Source organism: Manis javanica, chromosome 8 (genome assembly GCF_040802235.1).
Source record: "Manis javanica isolate MJ-LG chromosome 8, MJ_LKY, whole genome shotgun sequence".
Classification (NCBI taxonomy): Eukaryota; Metazoa; Chordata; class Mammalia; order Pholidota; family Manidae; genus Manis; species Manis javanica.
Genome location: NC_133163.1, coordinates 61,755,442 through 61,776,669, shown reverse-complemented (window position 1 = coordinate 61,776,669; position 21,228 = coordinate 61,755,442). Strand labels below are relative to the sequence as shown.

At 42.2% G+C, this 21,228-nt stretch overlaps 2 protein-coding genes and 1 long non-coding RNA gene across 5 annotated transcripts in view; 1 reads left to right on the top strand and 2 right to left on the bottom strand.

Annotated features, from left to right (window-relative positions):
* Positions 1–2,014: 2,014 nt before the first annotated feature.
* On the bottom strand, positions 2,015–3,641 carry LOC118973741 (uncharacterized). The gene is made up of 3 exons (XR_005063272.2): positions 3,319–3,641; positions 2,464–2,636; positions 2,015–2,142 (listed from the first exon to the last, which is right to left on the bottom strand). It is a non-coding gene; the product is annotated as an uncharacterized lncRNA (long non-coding RNA).
* Positions 3,642–3,833: 192 nt separating this feature from the next.
* On the top strand, positions 3,834–20,497 carry PAX9 (paired box 9). The gene is made up of 4 exons (XM_017653718.3): positions 3,834–4,050; positions 4,805–5,431; positions 8,365–8,507; positions 17,349–20,497. The coding sequence occupies exons 1-4, from the start codon at positions 4,047–4,049 to the stop codon at positions 17,601–17,603; spliced, it is 1,029 nt and encodes a 342-aa protein (XP_017509207.1). The 5' UTR covers positions 3,834–4,046; the 3' UTR covers positions 17,604–20,497.
* Positions 19,390–21,228, bottom strand: part of SLC25A21 (solute carrier family 25 member 21) — a 459,850-nt gene continuing 458,011 nt past the window's right edge. For all 3 annotated transcript variants that reach the window (XM_073211337.1, XM_073211336.1, XM_037025530.2), the window contains one exon: positions 19,390–20,273. In XM_073211337.1, the coding sequence (XP_073067438.1) occupies positions 20,270–20,273 (4 nt within the window). In that variant the 3' untranslated portion in view covers positions 19,390–20,269. The remainder of the gene's footprint in view (positions 20,274–21,228) is intronic.

Below are 21,228 nucleotides of genomic sequence, written 5' to 3'. Positions count from 1 at the left end.
TTCCGGCTGCCACGTGCCGCAGCAGTCGCAGGAAGGTCGAGTGGGCGTGGGAGCTGCGGCTGACCCTGCGGGGCCGGGACTTAGAGACCCGGACAAAGCAATGCGCCGATCGGGGTTGGAACCCTCAGCCCCGGCGTTGGCAGCGCAGTCTGGCGATGACTGGAGAAGTCCGGCCCCTTTTTCTCTCTACGCCGCGCGCCATCCTTCGCTTGCCCCGAAAGAGGTGCTCTGGTGGGGAAACCGAATACGAGATCCTACCCCTATCATTTTACCCCTCAGATGGCTAGAAGAAGTCACTGTGCTCTGGAAATCCGTTCCGGAGCTCAGGCTCCTAGCTGCTCTCCATTCCTGGACTGCCCGAATAGAGCGAAAGGCGGCCATCGTCGCCTGGGCCTCACCAGAGATGCTGTCTGTTCTCGGCAGGGGGGCAAGCTGGAAGAATCTACTCCTTACTAGTCTCCTCTGCAAACTGCTCCTCACAAAAGCAAATGAGAACAGCAGAACCCCTCTCCCACGCTTGCACACGCTCCCTCTCTCGCTTTATCCCGGCATCTGCAGTCGCCGCAGATCTGCAGATCCCGGGAAGCAGGCATTCCACGGAGCAGCTAGGGGCGTCGGTCAGGGTTGGAGAGCTAGGGGGCGGCTCACCGCTCCCTGCGTGGCCTGTAGCACTGGAGTCCGACCTCTGCAGACCCCGGGCACGGTCTCCAGGCCGCTCGAAGGCGGCCTCGGAAAGCGCAGGACTGCAGTTCCTCCTCGGCCTCTCTCCTCAGATCGCACTACAGAGCCGTGAGGAGGGCGCCACAGGTGACCGCCAGCGGCGCTGGGACGGCTGACAGATTTATGAAGACTGTACAGCAGCATCTGGCTTGGGCCCGCAGGGGCAGGGCAAGAGTCCAGGCAAAGAGACGCGCTGCGGGCTAAAGTTTCGCGAGGCGCGTGGCCGAACCGAGCCGCCTCTAGAGTCTCCGGCTCTGGCACCCCTCGGCCGGTGTACCTGTTTGTCCCCGCCAGTGCTGAGCGAACGGATTCTCTCCACCCCGTGTAGCCCCCTCCTTCACACCGTCCCTCCCGGCCAGCTTCCAGTCTCCCACTGAGTAAATATTTACCCAGAGAACGGGTCGCCCCTCAGAGGAGGCCTTGACAGCGCCCTGTGAAGGGTTTTCGGCTTCTCCCCGGCCTGTGTCAGCTGCAGGCCTTAATGGTTGGTTGTGTTTTGGTTTTGGTCTTAAATTTCTTGTAGTCGAAATTTTTCCGATCTCTGGGTGATCTCCCAGATCTAGAGTCGGCAGTAACCAGGGGGCGCTGACCCCAGCTGACCCTTATTCTTTCTCCAAGTCCTGCATCCCCCCTACACCCACCGTCGAGGCTTATTGGCCCTTCATTTCCACCCCACCACCCTTCCCCATTTCCGTCATTCCCGCCTTCAGGTCACTGCCTCTCGCTGGGGCTCATCAGGTCCCCGGCTACCTGGTCACAGCACTCAGTGTGAGTTCCCGGGGAGTTCAGCACCAGCCCCTTCCTCTAGGATTCTGTGCCTCTATCTGTGCCCTAAAGCTTCACTCTTGCCCGGGGAGCCTCGGCCTCAGATTTCCGTGCATACTTACTGTCCCAAAACACCGAAGATTCTTCGTTTGCTCTTGGGAACGCGGTGAGATGAGAGAGCAGAACATCCGCGCACACCGGCGTGATTGAGGGCCTGCTGGGATCCTAGGGAAGCTCAGCGGGGGATGCACCGCAAAGGCCAAGTTCAGCAGGTGGAAATGGAGAGCTAGCAGCGGACCTCTGAAACCGTGGGAGATAGGAGTCAGAGGAAGGAGCTGGGAGCGAAAGAGAGGGAGTTGTATGTTATGTCCACCTTGTCAGAACTTTAAACATTACGAGTCTCTGAATCACATCGGGCTGGTGCTGTAGAACAGTTAAAGTTCTCACAGAGCGCATAGAACACATAGGGACATCGGGTCTAGCCAGCCCCAAGGCGGAACAGCCTTTTACCGACATCGCAGCCGGCAGGGTCTGAGAAGCACTCGCTGTAAGCAGTCCAGCAGAATTCGCGCAGAGGTCGCTGCTCACGGTGTCTTTTGGGGGAGAGGCTGGAATTCTTGATGAAAATGCTCAGCATGCTCATTCTTCCGCACTAGCCTAAGGCAAAGTCGTGAGCTCCCCTCAGATAGCAGTCTCAATATGCACCCCAGCTCCAAGAAGGAGCTGCTGCTTTTAAAGTCTTGGATTTCTAAAGGACCTCCGCGTTGTAAAGCGCCAGGAGGTGCAACATAACTGGTATTAGGGGTCAGACCAGGGTGAAATCACTATCAAGTCAAACTTCGAGATTTTAAGCAATTGAAACAAACCAAAAAGACAAGTTCAAAGATTTCTGGTTACGAGAATTTTCACAAGAACCCAATTGTAAATAATTAAAGGTGTTTGCAGTAATCTTTCCTTTATCTTTCAAATCCTTCATACCTGTAATTTGAGTTTAGAGTGTGCCCCCACAAGAGAAGCGTGAGGATCTGGAAATTGCACAGCTGATGATTAGTTTTTCTTGGGTTCTTGTCACTTACTGACCCAGTCATCTTCCCTGTGTGTAGACGGAACCACACACTTCCTTCAGGACTGTGGGAGAATCAGTCTGAATCCTGTATGCACAAGAAAGAGCGTTACGACTGTAAAATAGCAGTAGCGGTGTCATTGACCTGAAACAGTACAAACTCCCAAATTCATTAAAAATGTTCCCTATCTATCTTGTTTTTTATTTTGATTAGCATTTTCCACTAACCCACACTCAAAATGTGAATAACTGGCCGCCAAGAAAAGTATTGTATATTTTAAATTACAGATAAGAGTGAACGAAAGTGAAAAATCAGAAGCAGGCTGAAACGCAAGGCCTTTGATAACTAAACGAAAGATGCGGGTATTACTTGTATCGGCGTTCACCTTGGGACCAAGTCTTTCATATTTAAACAAAACCCCTTTGCAGTGGTTCACTGGTAAGGGGAAACCGGCAAACATTAGCACGGAGGACCGGCAGACCTGCACCGTGGCTGAGCGGTGCCCCACGCACAGGCAATCAGTCGACGCTGGCTTTGCACTCGCATTAGCCGCGTGTGATTATGTTCTTTGCACACCGCGCAGTCACTACCTGGAGCATGCGTGTCTAACGTTTGGCTCCACGCTCCTAAATGAACACACAAGAAACTGCTGTGGGAAGCTAGTCGCGGGGCAGGGGAAGAATCTACATCTGGAGTAACAGGGGCCTCCACCTATGGCTCGGTCTTCCCTAAACCTCCTTGCCTCTCGGGCAGGCCTACCTTCTCATACCTGCGCTGTGCTCTTGTCATCTGAAGGAGGGTGGAGTGAGGTAAGATCGGCCCGAAACAGCGTTCCTCTGACAGCCCCTGGAGGCCTGTGTGACAGGAATGGTTGTAGCACTCCCACACCCCATTGTCGGTGGCGCCCACTTTCTGCCTAGTTTTAACTTTAATTCTGAGACGTCTTTCTATCGCAAACAGGTCTTTTTAGCCCTTTCCCCCTTCGAGTCCCTCATATTCCGACCAAAGGCGTCCGTTTGCTTATTCAGCATTTTTATCAGCCTGATTCTACTGTCTGTTTGCGCTGCCTCTGGGAAGGTGTCAAACACCCATTTTCACTGTATTTAGTCACCCAGGTGCGGATCAATCTTGAAAGAGACAGCGGAAGGACTTTCCCGGACTGCGTTGTCGCTCAGCCTGAAGCACCAATCACTACGCAGCTTGCCCTCGGACCCTCCTCTTTGGGGGCGTGTCCCTAGTGAGTGATAGACGGAGCCGCCCGGCCCAGCTCAGGCCAGCCCACGTTGCTGCTTAGATTGAAATGCAGAACTCAAGCCTCTTTCATCAGGGCACAGACTTCCTTTTACTCCTTACTTTTGCACTCTCGCCGCCTCCTCCCGGGGAGAAGCCGAGGCACCGGCGACTCGGGGCAGCGACAGGCCTGGCCACTGAAGCGGTGCGAAAAGTTTCTTTCTGGGAGTGCGGAACTGGGGCCCGGTTGGTGTACCGCTCGGAGCAATGGGTGAGTGGCGGCGGGGGACGCTGTCAGAGCCGGGAAGGGAGGGAGGGAGCGAGCGAGCGAGCGAGGGAGGGAGGGAGAGCAAGGGCGCGCACCACTGAGCGCTCATACTCTCCTTATTGACTTTGCTCGCGTTCATACAAGTTGTAGGAACACGCTAAGGGTCATCGGCATACAGCAGTTCAGTCTGAAACACCGGCTATTGGGCTGCTGGCGATGCCATTTTCTGATTTTAAGAGAAGGGAGAGGTAGCATCAAGCAAGCCCTGCAGTCCCAGTGGCGGGCCAAGTTTTGTTTCATCTACACGCATACACACAACCGAAACAGAAAAATACCCTACAGTTTCCCTTAGAACTTGTCTAATTGCGCAAGTCCCCACGCGGGGCTCTGGGGATCAAGGGGGAAGAGCCCAAGAACTTTGGCGCGGAGCTGGCGAGAAGGAGCCGCTTGCAGGCGTCATGCCGGATTTCCTAGCCTGTTTCGGACACATTTGAACTCTCGGAGCAGCCCTCCCTTTTACCATTTTATTTGTTTGTAGCGGCCTCAGGCAGCACCGTAATAAGAGAAGGGGCTCGGATTCGACAGCGGTAGTTTTAGCGGTTCGGCAAGGCTAGCGATCTTATGGTTGGGGAAAGCTGGGTCCTTAGTCCTGGGTAGTTTTGTATCCAACCTTCCCCTGACGCTCGCAGAGGCCGAGTGTCAAGCTACTGTTCCAAACTGCGGGTGCGCGTTCCCGCGCGCCCTGTCCCCTTTGCAGAGCCAGCCTTTGGGGAGGTGAACCAGCTGGGAGGAGTATTCGTGAACGGGAGGCCGCTGCCCAACGCCATCCGGCTTCGCATCGTGGAACTGGCCCAACTGGGCATCAGACCGTGTGACATCAGCCGCCAGCTACGGGTCTCGCACGGCTGCGTCAGCAAGATTCTAGCGCGCTACAACGAGACAGGCTCGATCTTGCCAGGAGCCATCGGGGGCAGCAAGCCCCGGGTCACTACTCCCACCGTGGTGAAGCACATCCGGACCTACAAGCAGAGGGACCCCGGCATCTTTGCCTGGGAGATCCGGGACCGCCTGCTGGCGGACGGCGTATGTGACAAGTACAATGTGCCCTCGGTGAGCTCTATCAGTCGCATCCTACGCAACAAAATCGGCAACTTGGCCCAACAGGGCCATTACGACTCTTACAAGCAGCACCAGCCGGCGCCGCAACCGGCGCTGCCCTATAACCACATCTACTCATACCCCAGCCCCATCACGGCTGCCGCGGCTAAGGTGCCCACGCCGCCCGGGGTGCCAGCCATCCCCGGCTCTGTTGCCATGCCCCGCACCTGGCCCTCCTCCCACTCCGTCACCGACATCCTGGGCATTCGCTCCATCACCGATCAAGGTAAGGGCTCAGGGAGGGACGTGTGGACGTCCAGAGCCCCCTCCACACCCGCGCTGGGGTCTTTTTGGTCTCCGGTTCTCGAATCTATCCTACCACCTGAGGCTTTGTCCTTTGGAAACTAAGGAGTCCTTCCAGGGAGTGTCCTGATCTCATTAACTTGAAATTTATGCCCTCCGTTTTCTTGCCACACACAGTCTCCTGCCTCATCTCAAACTACCAGACCCATAACATCCCCCCATCCCCAACACATGGTTCGCATTTTCCACCCTCCCCCGCCTCTCGCGCCGCAGCAGCCTCAGACCGGCTTGCTCACTTGGAGAGCGCGGCCCCAGCCGGACTTGGGGAGCAGCCCGGGAGGCCCAGGCGGCGTGGGGCTGCCGGCTGCAGACACCGCTGCGGGCAACTAGTTTGGGCATCAGACGCGGCCGTGAGGAGTCGGGCACCCTATGGAAATTGCAGTATTCTTTTTGGATTCTGGCAATCAGGTCAAATTTGCTCAGGCAGGAAGTTCAAATGTCACCTAATTGGTTTCATTCTTATGCTTCACTTCATTTTCCTCGGAAACGGAGGTCCCGAAGTTACTACTAGTAACTTGCATGTTACTGGGACTAATTCCCGTTGCTCATTCTGGGACTAATTTTCTGCTTTATTTCTCCCTCTCTTTCCCCTCCCTCTTCCCCCTTTACTATAACAGACTTCACTATACGTATCTTAGGAAGTGGTACTAACCACCTCTTTGAGGGAGTCAAATGCATGACGATTTCATGTTGTCCTCTCTTCTTTCCCATTCCGCCTGCCGCTTCCCTTTAGGGTCTCCCTGTCCCCGGGAATGCGAGTAGACATCTAGTCGTTGCACATTTTCAGTGGTGTTACCCCATTGTTCCTTTCCTTTCTCACCCTTGACCTTGCTGTGTCATGAGCGTCTTTTCTGCTTGTTAAGAACGATTCTCCGAACCCTTCTGCTCAGTCTGGCTACTGCAGGAGACCTGAGTTTGTTTTCTTTCACTGTGTATTATAACAACACAACACAAAACAAACAAACCGGTGTTAACTTCTTTCTAGAGGAGAAAAGAAAATCAGATCTAAATTCCTGGACGCAGAAATAATGCAGATATAAAGAGCCTACTTTCTTAATTTCTCCAGCAAAAGTTTTAAAAAGTGCAGAGGAAAAAATAAATGGAAAAGGGGGGAGGGATAGTGCCTTTAATTATTTCCTGCCTTTCTGGGTTGCCACCACATTGGCACAATTATCTTTTCAAGTAATTAAACATCTTCTTGTTTTCTGACTGTGAGTTTACAAGATCCTTTTAAAAGCTCAGTTTTGTCTTATATGGAGCTGGTTGGAGCTTTAGTTGGAGAGTTTCCCCTTGATTTATAGGATAAACTGACCTCACTGACATTTAAAGGAAGCCCCTGTTCATGGGAAAGTGTGAGATCAGCAGAAATGGGGGCTCATAGGGGGATCTCAATTTCTTAAGATAACTTGAGGCTTGTACCCACCAATTGCCTTCTGTCTGAAAAGGCAGAGACTGGCAGTTCTGGGCCAAAGCACGGTTTCCTGGTGCAAATTGCAACACAATCTAATTCTTTGGAGAGGGGGAGGAATAGTGAAAAAAGATTGACAAGAGTTGAAAAGAAAACTTTTCTTCCCTAGGGATTCTACAATCAGACCAAATGTGAGTTGTAAAAGTATTGGATTATATGGAGAGTAGCAACTCTTCATTCTAGATGTTGTCGATTCTGGATGCCAGATTTAAACGACCTGTTTTCTGATAAATCTGTGACTATAAAATGTTTATTTCTATAAATGAACAGTTCTACAAAATGACTGCCCCTAAGAAGCACAGTCAGATGGAAGTATTTATAATCAAGTTGTAGTGGCTTTGTAAAACACTGGTCCTCCACCCATAGGTCCCAAAGACAAAAATACATTGCTCAAACTCTTTAAATATCTTCTCTTTAAAATTGCACTTGGTCACTTAAAGATGCCAGTGATTCCATATGCACACTCCTAGGTATTGTGGTAATCAGTTTACACCCTATAATTTTCTTTGCAACTCCATTAAGAACATAAAGGTAACTATGGCTTTACACCTTTTTTTAGCACACTTAATTCTACTTTCATTTTCTTAATCTTTTTATTTCACTAAAAAAACCCCCCATCTCTGTATACATCACTACCAACACTAGAGGTATTTACAGTGGTAATTGTCATATTTATTTTTTGAGTCATGCATAAAACCTCACATATTTAACATGTAGACATAGAGCATTAAGGGTAGTCACACATTAAATTATGAACACACAAGGCAGAAACCTATGCATGTACATTTTGCATGTGTGCGGTGATCATTTAGTTACTTGTTTGCAAAGGACTTTTGCAGGTCTTTTGCTCCATCTATTGACAGAAGTACTAGGTCTCCACAGTGCAGTGAACACTTAACTGGATGTCTTTGAGCACCAGCACAGGCTCCATTAGGCCAGGAAGCTCCCCTCTCCCTTTTCAGTCCTCACCAATGCAGGATTTTTGTCAACTCCCAGACGACCCTGGGTCAGGATTGGGAAGAACAGGGCATCCAACTTAACGGGTTCTTTCCTCGATTTGGGAAAACTCTCAGGTTCCTTCCACTCGTTTCCCTTGGGGGAGCGAGGAGGGGAGAAATCAAATACAGGCTGAAAAAGAAAAATAAAAAATAAAAACCTTCCCGCAGGCGTGGGTAAGAGAGCTGAGAGAGGCCTACTCTGGGGCGAGTAAACTTCACCCGGGGCCTGGGCTGGAAGCCGGAAAGGCCGTGCCTGGGCCCGGCGCCCCGGGAGGCTGAGGGCAGGGGGCCGATGAGGTCGGAGCCCTTGTGCTCACAAGTCGCGCGTTCGGGTCGTGTCTCAGGAGGGGACGCTCGGGTTGGACCTCCAGCGGGTCTTCTTCTCCCCAGGAGTGAGCGAGAGCTCCCCCTACCACAGCCCCAAGGTGGAGGAGTGGAGCAGCCTGGGCCGCAACAACTTCCCTGCCGCCGGCCCGCACGCGGTGAATGGGCTGGAGAAGGGAGCCCTGGAGCAAGAAGCCAAGTACGGTCAGGTGAGGAGGTGAGGGCCCCGTCGGGTGGGCCGCAGGGCAGCGGGGGTTTGGGCGATGAGGACACGAGTCCCTTTCTGAGCTTCCACCAAGGGGCAGGGCTACGCGTCGCCGCCGCTCGCCAGATCTCGGTTGACGGGGGAGGGGTGGAGGCGGCGACCCCTCGCCAGGGAACCCGGGCCAGGGGCGACGGCTCCCGGAGCCGCGGCCCTGATAGCGCCTCCAGGCTGGCTGGCCCCTGGAGGGGCGGAGAGGCCGCGCCTGAAACCTTTGCGCTGCGCCGCGGGGACTAGAGCTACCCAAGGCAGGGCTTCGGGAGCGGAGAGGCCGGGCAGCGGCCTGGGGTTCCCGGAGCAGCGCTGCGCGAGCGGCTTCCACGTCCGCAAAGCGCACGCCCGAGGGTGCGGCCCTGGAGGCCGGCGGGCTGCAGAGTTATCACGCTCGGAATTTGCCGAACGTGGCTCCCCGAAAATGAGCAAGTGTGACTTGTCCTGCGGTAATCAGAAGAAGGCAACCAGATAAACTTAATAAAGTTACCATTCCCCGATGAAAGGTCACGTCGTAATCTCCCCGGAGGTTAGTGAGAAAACCTCAAATTATACGGACTGGCGGTGCACCGTTTTTCTTTCTCTCTGTCCCTCCCCCGACTCTCCGAAAGAAAATTTAAAAACACCCGTGTTTTGCTTTGTTTTGCTTTTTCCTGAGAAAAAATAAGCAATTACAGCAATAAAAAAGGCCACGAGTTTTGAGTCTAAATTCATCATCACGCTGGAGTCAGGAGTCCAAAGCTCTCAAAAACCAAAACAAAATGCAAAAACAAAACAAAACAAAACTGGACCTTAAACGAATGGAAGTTTCTTAGAGTACACCTGGGTGAGTTTGCTGATTGTTTCTTACGAAACTCCAATTTCAAAGCCTCAAAATATACAGTTTCCGTTTTATTATTTTGAATTATTAAACCTTCTAAAGTTTTATCGGTTCAAATCAGCTTTTTAGGTGAAATTACTTTTATTTACTTGGGAAAAAATCCTAATCGATATTTTCTCTAACGAACACCATTTCCACTTCCTCTTCTTTCCATTATTTTGTTGAAACAGAGTCAGATACACATTAGTAACATTCTCAAGAAAATGTCACAGAAAATAGCAAGGAAAGAGGCCCTTTCCTGAATTGGTATCTACGGTAAAGAATGCCAATGAGCAATTATAAGAAAGGCTGTCATTTTCTTTTATAAAAAGGGCCCTAATTTGTAAAGAAGAAGCATTATGTACAATAGTTAGGAACCCCTATCTTCTGGTACCACCACCATTTAATCAAGTTATTTAACTTTCTAGAGCCTCCATTTCTTCATCTGTAAAACAGCAAAATAATAGTCCTAACCTCAAGAGATGTTGGTTGAAAGATTCAATGAGTTAATGCAACCATATGGCACATAGTAAGCATTCATTGAATTTTACCTGTGGTTATAAATGGCAGTTAGAGATTGACTTTTAAAAACAACGTGTGTGTGTGTTTGTGAGGATATACTTTATTTAGGGAGCTCATAGTCAAAAATTTTCAAGGCGTTTTGTTACAAACAAGAGGGAGTATATACAAAGCACCTAGCATAGTAGCAAGAATTCAATAGGTGCTCAGTAATTTCTATTGTCATCATTTCTTGGAATAACATCATGAAGTATAGAGTTGAAAAATAGTTTCTAATTCCCACATATAGGTGATGAACACAGTTTATATATAAAGCAGCATCATAATAAAAAATCTTTGATTATTTTAATTTTTACTTTCTTGAATTATAGGTCTAGCATTTGAACTTGTTTAGAAGTACTTAATTTATACCAACACTTCAAAACTAAACCGATCAATTTAAAATAAAAATAGAGCAGTTTCAAATAATTTACTCTATATATTCTGAACATTAAAATATATACACTTTATACACTAAATATTTAATTACCAAATTGTCAGATTTATAAAAGCAAGCAAATTAAAGAAATAAGTGGCTGGATAAGTATTGTTCTATATACTCAAGAGAACAAGTTAAATATTTTTCTAGAACCAAAAAATATATTAAACTTAAATTTGCAAAGTTCTTAATTGCAATGTGTTAACCTTCTACATTGCCATATAGTAAGATAACTAAAATGATGTAAATTTTCGAAACTTCAAGTTTCTAAGCACAATTAAATCAGTGGTTATTCTATTATAATTATCAGAATAGGGCTTAACGATGAAGGTGTGCTAATTAGGCACATAAACTTAGGCTGTGCCATTTTGCGAGCAACTCTGGAATTTAGACTTTGGTTTCCTTGAAGGGAATTATATTTCCCTCAAAATAAAATTATATATATATATATATATATATATATATATATGTATGTGTATGTGTATATATATATATATTAAAAATTTAAATACTTGCTCATAAACATACAAAGGTAAGGTGTGTTGTGTGTGTGTGTGTGTAAATATACATTTCTCTTACCAATATTCAAAGGGAAGTTATTATGAACAAAATTATAAAGTGTTTGGCAAAAAAAATGTCAAATTTTTCTTGCATATTATACTTTTAGGGCATTTATGCTTATAAATAGTTCAATATTATATGATCTCAGCTTCATTTTAGTACACAAAGGAGGAAGTTGAGAATTCAGAATCATAGGATTTCAAGCATTATCTTTTTCCAGAAGACATCTGTAAAATTACCAAAGGGCTGAATTGATAATTGATTGTAGGTACTATTGATTACCGTAAACTAGAGTTTCTATTTTCAGCTTAAACTGCAAAGAAAGATGCCTGAACGCTAGTAATTAGAACCTTATGCACATTTCAGCTATACACACACCTATCTTTTGTTTTTAAAATGCCAGTTTAGAATATTCAAACTTGTCTTACACATAAATATTACACTGCCAAGGATATTTTATAGTGCCATGCAGAAGTCCTATTGTCTACCTCTTGGGAAAGAAGAAAAAGAGTACATATTTATTTTGGCTTTTTTCACCTACATTTAATATGGGGCTAAAAATCTTTACTCTCATCTAATTCTGATGGCAACAATGTTCTCTGGATCCTAATGAGTGGTTCTCTTCTGTTGAAAGCATAAATCCTTGACTGAATGCAATTGCATGGCAAAAAACCCCATGGAGGAACATGAGGTTGGAATATATCTACCCTTTACATTGTACGTAGTGAATTAATGCTTCAGTTTATTTAAAGAATTTATAAATAGTTGTGCGATTTTTGAAAACTTTTTTGCAATTAGGCATACTTTCACAGAAAAAAAACTTGCATATATGGTTCCCTAGGGTAATCTGAAAAGTAGATTTATAAGCTTTGAGTATCTTCATTTTTGGGTAGTGTATGTTAACTCAGACAGCAAGTTTAATATAACATTAGCTACAAATTTAGATGTCAGAAATGGAGAATAGTCTATAAATGCTTGAATTTAAGAAAAAGCTCAGTTAAACAAGTAGTGAAAATGGTTGAATTTGGGGACATAAATTAATCTGAAATTCTTATGAAGCATTCATTGATATACTGTATTTGAAATGAAGTGTTTCAGAATCCTGAATGTAATTTTCTAGTGCATTATTTTAAATACTGGCTGTCCTTGCAGACATACTGTTCTCATGAAACTATAAGTGAAACTGCACTGGATTTTTTGTCATATCAAATAAAGTTAATTCTGTGTTAAGTAATTTATAATTTTGTAGAGAAAGCAGTTGTAGGCAAATACTAATAGAGAGTTCTTGAAATTCATCATGTTATTTATTATGAAAAACATTCTTTGATCTGGTCGACATTTAATTATTAGTGTCTTAAAACAAAATTAATGATTATAAATAATCATTATGTTTTTGGAAAAATAAAATTTAGAAAAAAATTTAAATAGCAGCTAACCATTACCTAGACACATTTAGATCTGCAACATAACTAAACAAAATTAAGATCCTTTTGGATGAATGTTGAAACCATATTTACAACTGTCATTTTATCAGATTTGTTTTACTAGTTCATTGCAGAATGAATTAAAAGGGTAGAATGACAGAAAAGTTATTTTACCAAAAAAAAAAAAAAAGAGAGAGAAATTCTTGTTTCTTGGTTATGATACTGAGAATGAAATTCTAGGTGAAGTACTTCTCTATTTGGGGCTAAATCTACTTTATTATAAAGCCAAGGTAAACTCATTTTACCATAAGAGGAGGACCAGGTAGAATTGATGAGAGGATGAAAGGTTGTGGGTAGAGGACCTGGCACTGTTACTTGCATTTTCTCCAAGAGAGAGAATGTTGAGAAGACAATTTCCAGAATTTGTGAACTAGTTTACAACCTCTAACTATCAGATATTTATCATACTAAATTATTTCTTGGTCACAAGCATTTAGGTACTAATGCATTTCCATTTTCTTGGGGGTTGGGTTGGAGAATAAATGTAATGACCATAAACCAAATAATGAAATGGCTAGCTAGGTTATACTTTTCAATTACTTTTTTCAACAGCTTTATACATTTGCTTACCTAAAGGGTAATGCTTGTTCAGTGATTAAGGGTGCTGAGTTGTGTGTCTTTTTTAAGCAAGAGTTATCACATCTTTTGCTTTCAAAAGCCTGCATTAACTTAAGCATACATATAATTATGAAATGCCCATGATGTGCCCTCTTCTGTGGGGCTATGAAATGATTAAGGCAAGTTCCTGTCCTCAGACTGTTTATAATCTTGCTCTCTGCCAATACAACTTTTCAACATACTCATTTAAAACCCGAATTTAAAAAAACTCGCAAATCTGTATATCTAACATTTTAGAACAAGTAAAATAAAAATACATGATTTCATTTATTCTTGTGATAACCTTAGCTAGACTATGTTACAGGTTATCTATTTTTTTGGGTCAATTTCCTTTAATGTCGGAGGATAAAAGCTTTCTTTTTCTAAAAATATCCAACAAAATAAGTAACTTACTTTATCCAGGGTATGCATTTTGGTCTATTTTACTTTGTATTAGCAAATCTCATCCTCAAAATTAGACAGACAATAGTTTGCCTCAGGGAGGACCCTTGTAAAGTTCTTTGGAGTAAAGGATTCTCATGGCTTTCATGGAAGATTCACACAAAAACAGGGTTGATTGATTGAGGTCTTATTTATGGAATCTTTAGGTAAAGTCATTTTCAAAAATGAGATTTCCATTACATGCCCATTGCTAGGGTTTCATTTGGAAAATTTGTTTACTCTTCTCTGGGGATTCCATATGTTGGTTGATTTATAAATCATATTTACAATCCAATTAAATAGAGCAATTTAGCATGTTTGCCCAACCATATTTATGGTGTACATTTGGTAGTCTCTACTCAGCCTAACTAGCTTTTCAGATTAATTACATGCCCTTCACTGAAAACATTAAACAGATTTGGGAAGTTCAAGTCATATACTTTTTTACTGGAAAGAATAAACAAACACTAATGCTACTTGTAGTTGTTTTCCTTTGCGGTGGAAAATTCTACTCCTTTGGTGACTGCTTCATAAATAACAATTACTTTACCCAGTGGAGATTTATGTCTTTTACCAACATCATGTTTCAGAATTAATAGTGAGAAAATTGATGTGCTTACTGAGTCACTAGAATGAATGAATAGTAAAGGTGGCAGGTAATTTTAAAACATGTTTAGTCTCTCATCTTGCTTATACCACTTATTAAAAATTTCTAAATCTGAACTTTAAAAGTAAAAAAGGGAAATTAAGACAAATTTTTTCACCCAAACTCTAGGTCATAATTTAACCCGAGGTTAAGCTAAGAGCTATTGTTATACTATTTAAAGGTTTTGTTTTTTTTAAGCAAGCACCTTATCCTCCCCTCGCGTCTTCCTGCAAGATGAAACGACCAAGCAAACCTCTCTGAGCTTCCCTTCCTCTCCTTCCTTTCTGCAATACAGAGGGGACAACAGCACTAATGCGACTCTATACATATATTGTGGATTTTAGAAAACTTTGAAACATCTAAAACTAATAGTATTAATACCATATAAGCAAGTATAGTGCCTTAAATATGAGATATTGGACAAATGCGGGGAAAAAATACTAGTGTGGTTTTCACACCTAATAAATACATGTAGTGATGGAATAAGTAAGGCTCTTGAAGGCAACACAGGCCTAAATCCAATGTCTGCCTCCCTCTAAATCCCAGGAGCATTATCTAAGATGAGAGACCAGTCTGGCTTGGTTTCTCAGGGAGGACGTTTCTGGGCAGAAAAGAAGTGGGTCCATGTGAGGGGATTGCAGACATTGCAACAGAATAGCTGAAGAGTCCCAGATAAAGGGGGCACATGAGGAAGCAATGGTTCCAAGGGCAAGGGGGTGAAGGGAAAGGATAAAGCAAGTATTTCAGAGGGAACTGTAATTTTGGATGATAGAAAAAAATACAGAGAAAAAAGAATGGGCAGGAAAAACTTAGCTGGGATAAAAAATAGAATTCAGCCATACATTCTTTCTGATAACTAGAACATTTTTCCTGTCATGTATAATATTGAATATTCTAACCTTATGTACCTGTGAAATGAGCAAAGGTTTTCATTATTTTTAAAGTAATTTTAACCTTAACATTTTATTCTTAACATTCTTCTTTTATGATTCTTGGTGCACATTAGCATCAATAGTATAAAATATTAATTTACCTAGAAAAGAAGAGGCCAAATACAGATGAGGACACCTTTCCATAACTGAATTGGAACAATTCCTTCCAAAACTAATTTTTTATAGGTTATTGGGAAAATCCTAAATAAACATGATCATAATTATAATCTCTATGCAACGCTAAATTTCTTCTGCAATTTGATAGCAATTTTCATACTCATTTGCTGAGAGCCTTAATGTGTGTATCTTCTGAACCATTCTCAGAAAAGGGGGGAATTTCTTTTTTTTTTAGAAGTTAGGAAACTGAATGAGGATCTAACAATGAGAACAGGGTTCTAGCAGAAGAAAGAATCTTCTATCAGATGTTATCTCAAAAGATGCTCTAGTTTGAATTGTGTCCATCTTTTAATTGTCTAGGGCAATTAAAAGATTTGCTACAGAGGACCCTTTGTCAGAAAGGGGTGATAACTTCTTTTAACACCTAGCCATTGACTTGCCAATTGACATAGGGTAATCTACATTATTTAATCTACATTATTGCATATAAAAAAGAGATAAGATATCCTTTATATTTAATACCGATATGCAATGGTTTCTTCATTAAATAAATGCAGGATCACCTTTTGGTACTCTGGTACTACATTTTAATTTCAGTTGAACATTGTGTTGTACTCATTATATATTGTAATTATTATGAGCCCTAGCTTGTAATGAGCTACAATTCATCAGTCATCATTATTCCATAAAATACATTGGCTATTTCTTGGCACCTGGGACATAGGACACACTCAAGAAATCTGTTTCCTTCCCCTTTCCCCATTTTTCAAAGAACAGGCACTTTGATAAACAGAACACAAGGTGTATGTTTGTATGTTCTTACATATCAAGGACACAAAGTTAATCCCATTACTTTATTCCTATTTTTTCAGAAATCCATGAGCTGTGTTAAATCATACCAATGTATATTCTACTTTCCGTATTTCTCTAAACTGAGAAATTTGTTGTTGGGATCCCACCATTGTATTCTCATAAATGTGGAGGTAAAAATAATAACCAAATGAATTAAATTAGAAAACAATTTCCAGGTTGCTACTGAATTGGAAAAAGTATCTAATTAACAAATGCTGCTGTTCTTACCTCTACGGATTAAGTTGGTTTTACTACTACTAATTCTAGTTTTTACATTATACTTTCACTAGGATATATGTTGATATGTTAATTCATTCACATCACTATCAGGAAACAGGACTTACTCTTTATTTCTAAATCATGTAGAAGTTGAGGGGAAAAATTAAGTTACTTGAAGAAAGATGACGGGTGTTCATGCCAGAATCAGGATTACAAATTAGGGTGTTTTGGGTATTATTAATAGTAATGATAAGAACAACAATTTATTGGATGCTGCAAGAACACTGGTTTTGGGGCAGACTTGCCTGCCAGAGCTGCTTGCATTTTGTTTGCAAACTAAGATTTTACATTTAAATTCATGTGGCTTTTAAAAGTTCACATCACAGGGTCCCCAAACTTTGCGAGCAAATTTCCCAATTTCAAAACCACCCATATGCAGTTCTGTATATTGTGATTGTTTCCTTTTTGATAAAATAGCTCTGGAAAAAAATACCCCCAATTTTCATTTAAAAATCCTTATAAGACAAACTGCCTGATTTTGCATGTCCTTTGTGCATTTCAACTTGACATTTTAAAACGCAGCCCATATTTTACTTAACAAAGGTCGTGCTCATTTTGAGTTTCTAAGTGACAGCCCACACTCTGTGCCCTTCTTTACTGGAAAGGAAAGCTACACCAGCCAGGTCCGTCCCAAATGCCTCAACAAGAGCCAAACAAAACGGAGGTACAGGGAAGGCTGACAAAGGCTTATGGATAGCTAAACAGAATCTGAGAGTATTTAATTTCCTCACCTTGCATTTCCTTCCTATATGTAATTCCAAACAACAAAAGTAAATACTGTGAATTTTTCTGCTTGTAGCCTCCTCAAAACTTTTGTGGGAAGAATAGTGTTGTGTCCTTTGGTGTTGTTTGTTTAAGGAGCAAGGCTGAATGCATTTGGAATGTAATTAAGGTCAGGTCTTTAAAAAATCAGAAAATAGAGTCAATATTGTGAGTCACTACTAGTCAGAACTCACATTATGAAGCTTCTAAGAAATGTCAGCTCCTATAATGTGATTATTTTCAGCTCTTCTCCTTTCCTATTCCTCTTAGGCACCAAATGGTCTCCCAGCTGTAAGCAGTTTCGTGTCAGCATCCAGCATGGCTCCTTACCCTACCCCGGCCCAAGTGTCGCCTTACATGACCTACAGCGCAGCTCCTTCTGGCTATGTTGCTGGACATGGGTGGCAACATGCCAGTGGGACCCCACTGTCCCCCCACAACTGTGACATTCCCGCGTCGCTGGCATTCAAGGGAATGCAGGCAGCCAGAGAAGGTAGTCACTCTGTCACGGCCTCCGCACTCTGATGGGAAATTCTGTCCGCAGCAGCTTCACCCCCGCCCCCTCCTTCCCTGGTCTCGGATCCCACCCCTCCTGCCCGCCAACCCTCCTGCCTTGAAAGCTGGCTTTATGGACTCACATCCTTTGTGCAGATGACACTTAAATATTTCTTGCCATAACTTCTCTTTCACAGAAAACCTGACATGACTTTAGGATTTAAAAACAAAACGATGTTAAGGATTGAATGAGACATTTGTGTTGCCCACACACTGTTTTAACATAGCAAAGAAACCTGCACCCCTCAAAGGGCTTAAGGAACTTTTAAAACTAGTCTTTGGTAAAACCACATGTGTATATTTATTCTAAATCAACCTGAACTTTTGAAATGTGCAATTGTTGAGATTTTGCAAAATCAATAAAGGAAAATACATAGAGAAAAAAGTTATACTACACCCTCTAATCAAATAAGATGACCAAATAAGCCTTAATTCATCATTAGGACACCAATCAATAATTGACATGATGATCCTTTATTTTTAAGAGATGACCTATTTTGTTGGAAAATATATGTGTAACACACGCGGTATCTGAATTTAGCTCCTCCTGGTGTTTTGACATGGTTCCAAATACAGCAATGTTTATATTTTCTATTGGTTTGTAAATATGGACTCTGGCTGGTGCATTTGTGTTTTCATTCCATGGGCTATCCCTTTCTTCCCACCCCTATCTATTTTTTTCTTTCTTTTTGCAAGGTGACTTTCTGGCAATGTCTTTGTCTCTGTTTGGTGGTGGGCGGCTCAGGCTCCGGGACCTGGACTTGCCCCAGATTTTGTGTGTGCAGTGAAGGCTTCAACATCTTATGAAGGACATCTTCTACAGCAGAGGACTCAAAAAACATAAAACAAGCCAGCCTCCCATTTTGTATCCCAATCAAACAACACACATGCCAAGCATATAAAGACAAGAGGGTGGAAAATACCTGAACAAGAAAGCTCTGAAGGAAGTCACTTAGAAACTTAAGTTTAATGTGAAATGCTTTGCAAAGACACTTAAAATGAACTTTATGTTAAGAAAACCACTGTGAAACTAAATTGTACTGTTATTGTTGGCTTACCTGTGTGTTCAGCAATCTCAGCCCAAAATTATGTTGTAACTTAAAGAAAATGGAAAATTCTCTAAATGAATGTAAAAATGGCTCGCTGTGAAGTTTACATTGTTGTACAGAAGCATGTTTCATGTATAGGTAAACTGGTGGTGGTATTAGAAATACAAACGCTATTTAATTTTTTAAAAATTCCCTTTATTCATTTCTGGGGTTACAGGAGACAGTTTAACTGATAAATCTTTCTAGACCAATTTGTTTTACACTTTAATGCTAATCACAGAGCTGTGAGGGTAGCGGGTAGATATTTGTGTGAGCATGTGATTTTGTGTTGCATTTTAAAACATTTGATTTTCTTGGGCAAAATTCTACAGCTTTTAATCTCTTCTGTTTAGAAAGATTTTCCTCCTTGGCAATATAGGCCTGTAAGACATTGGTACAGTTCACCTATTGGAAAATTAATATATTGTAGGGTTTTGGTATTAATTCTGTGCAATAACTCAAAGGGCACATCACTAGATATGGATGTTACCGACGCGTTCATTAGATGATTTTGATTTCCTCCTATCTGTGCTGTGCACAGCCTACATCGCAATCAGGTTCCGTCACATGAGTTTCATTTAAAATTCAGATGGCTAGATTACCTAGGTTCTCAGATCACTAGGATATAAACAGTAAGCAGATTTCTGACACACAAGTTATGTTCGTGGAACTGCTTTTTTCAAGCAGCAGATATCTTATAAAGAGCTTTGAACTGCATTTATTTCTAAAGGAACCGAAATTCAGTGCTACAAACAGAGGATTATAACTTCAGGAGAAGAATAAGCAGAAGGAGCAGATGAATTCTCAGGGCCATAGTCTTCCTTTGATCTTGTGAAACTCCTATTGACATCTGGAGTTCCCAGTCCGGTGAAAAAATAGACTATAAATCGAATGGAACAAAGATACCAGTCCAATATTTTGGTGGAGACTTTAAAACCGTACGGTACAGGGACTCTCCTGCCTTCCAGAAAAACTGACATAAGGTACGGAATTATTCCTCAACAGATATTTTTAGGTGGCTATTCGGAGTCTTTAAAAAGAGATCAATCATTTGTAATGGAAACACAACTAAATGTTATTTTCTTTATCTAAATTAAGAAATCTCTTGCTATACTATTTATAATTTTTTTCTGGTTCTTGTGTTTTAAAAAATCTAATGTTAATGGTATCAGAAGTTTTTCCTCCTCTTTTTTCTCCCTACCTGTTTCCCTAGTAATAGCGAATTCACATAGAATACCTTTAAAAAGACAACAGAAAGCCCAAATACAATTTGCTACTCAAAGCAAATTATGATTTAGAGCTACTTCTAAAACTAAGAGAAGGAAAGTGGGATGGGACATGGGCTTAGGATTGTTTGATTTTTAAACATTATTATTATGGGTTAGTGTTGACATATTTCCTCTGTTTCTTAGGGGGGTAAAAGCGTTGTTTTTAAATTGGCTAGTGCACTCTTCAGAGATCTGTTTCCACACCATCCACAGGGAGAGGTTAAAGGTTCAATTTCATGGGCTCTTTGCAGGCCGTGCTCACTCCCGCGATGCAGTAGTATTACCTGCAAGGATAGAATGCAGTTGTACAATGGACACATTCTTATTTCTCTTGTTTCTTTTCCCTTCTTTTAATGACCCTCTTATTGATATTGGGCTGAAATATAAATTAAAAAACATGTTGGAAAGGATGTACAACTGAAGGCTGTGTATATATATATATACAGTATGTCAAAAAGCCTTTATTTTTATACTTCAAATGCTCTAAATTAATAAAAAATAATAATTACCATGTTATCTTTTATTTTTTGTTTTCAAAATGTTCCAGTGACATAGCCTCATAGTAGAAATATTCCATAGTAGTAGTTAAGGACAGGTATCATCTAGAATATGCAGGTATTTTTATTGACTTTCACTACTGAAGTAACATAATTTCAGGATGCAGATGTAAAATCAAGTTGGTTATATGAAGGCTAAGGAGATATTATTTGGAGTGCATGTTAGTACAGGAATCTTTGGAAATGCTAAGAATGTACTTTTATTTTGAAATATTTTTCCCTTCATAATACATTTTACCACTGTAGATAGAAGACTTCACTCCTGACGCTGTCACTTAAAACTAAACATTCTGTTTAAGAATGGCATAGATAAGAGTTCTAAACAAAGATATCTGGATGCAAATACAGTCAACACAAATGGGCCCACGGGGTGGCTCCAGTTTGTGATATAACAAGGGAACATTTCAGCCACAAAACTTGTTTTCAAAGGGAACTTTCTGAAGGAAAGTAGTTAATTATAATTTCATGTTTTCTATCTGTCATAAAAGACTTCAAATATCATGATTTAAAAATCTGAGTTGCTTTAAACAACAGTGCAAAATATAAAGTAGATTTAGGAAAATACAGCTGAGATGTGTATTATTACTAAAGAAAGCCAAGAGATTTAAATTTTAACATAAAATTCAACATTTTTAAGAAGCCATTTTAGTGCACTTTAAAAACATTTCCTTGTGCTTTTAAA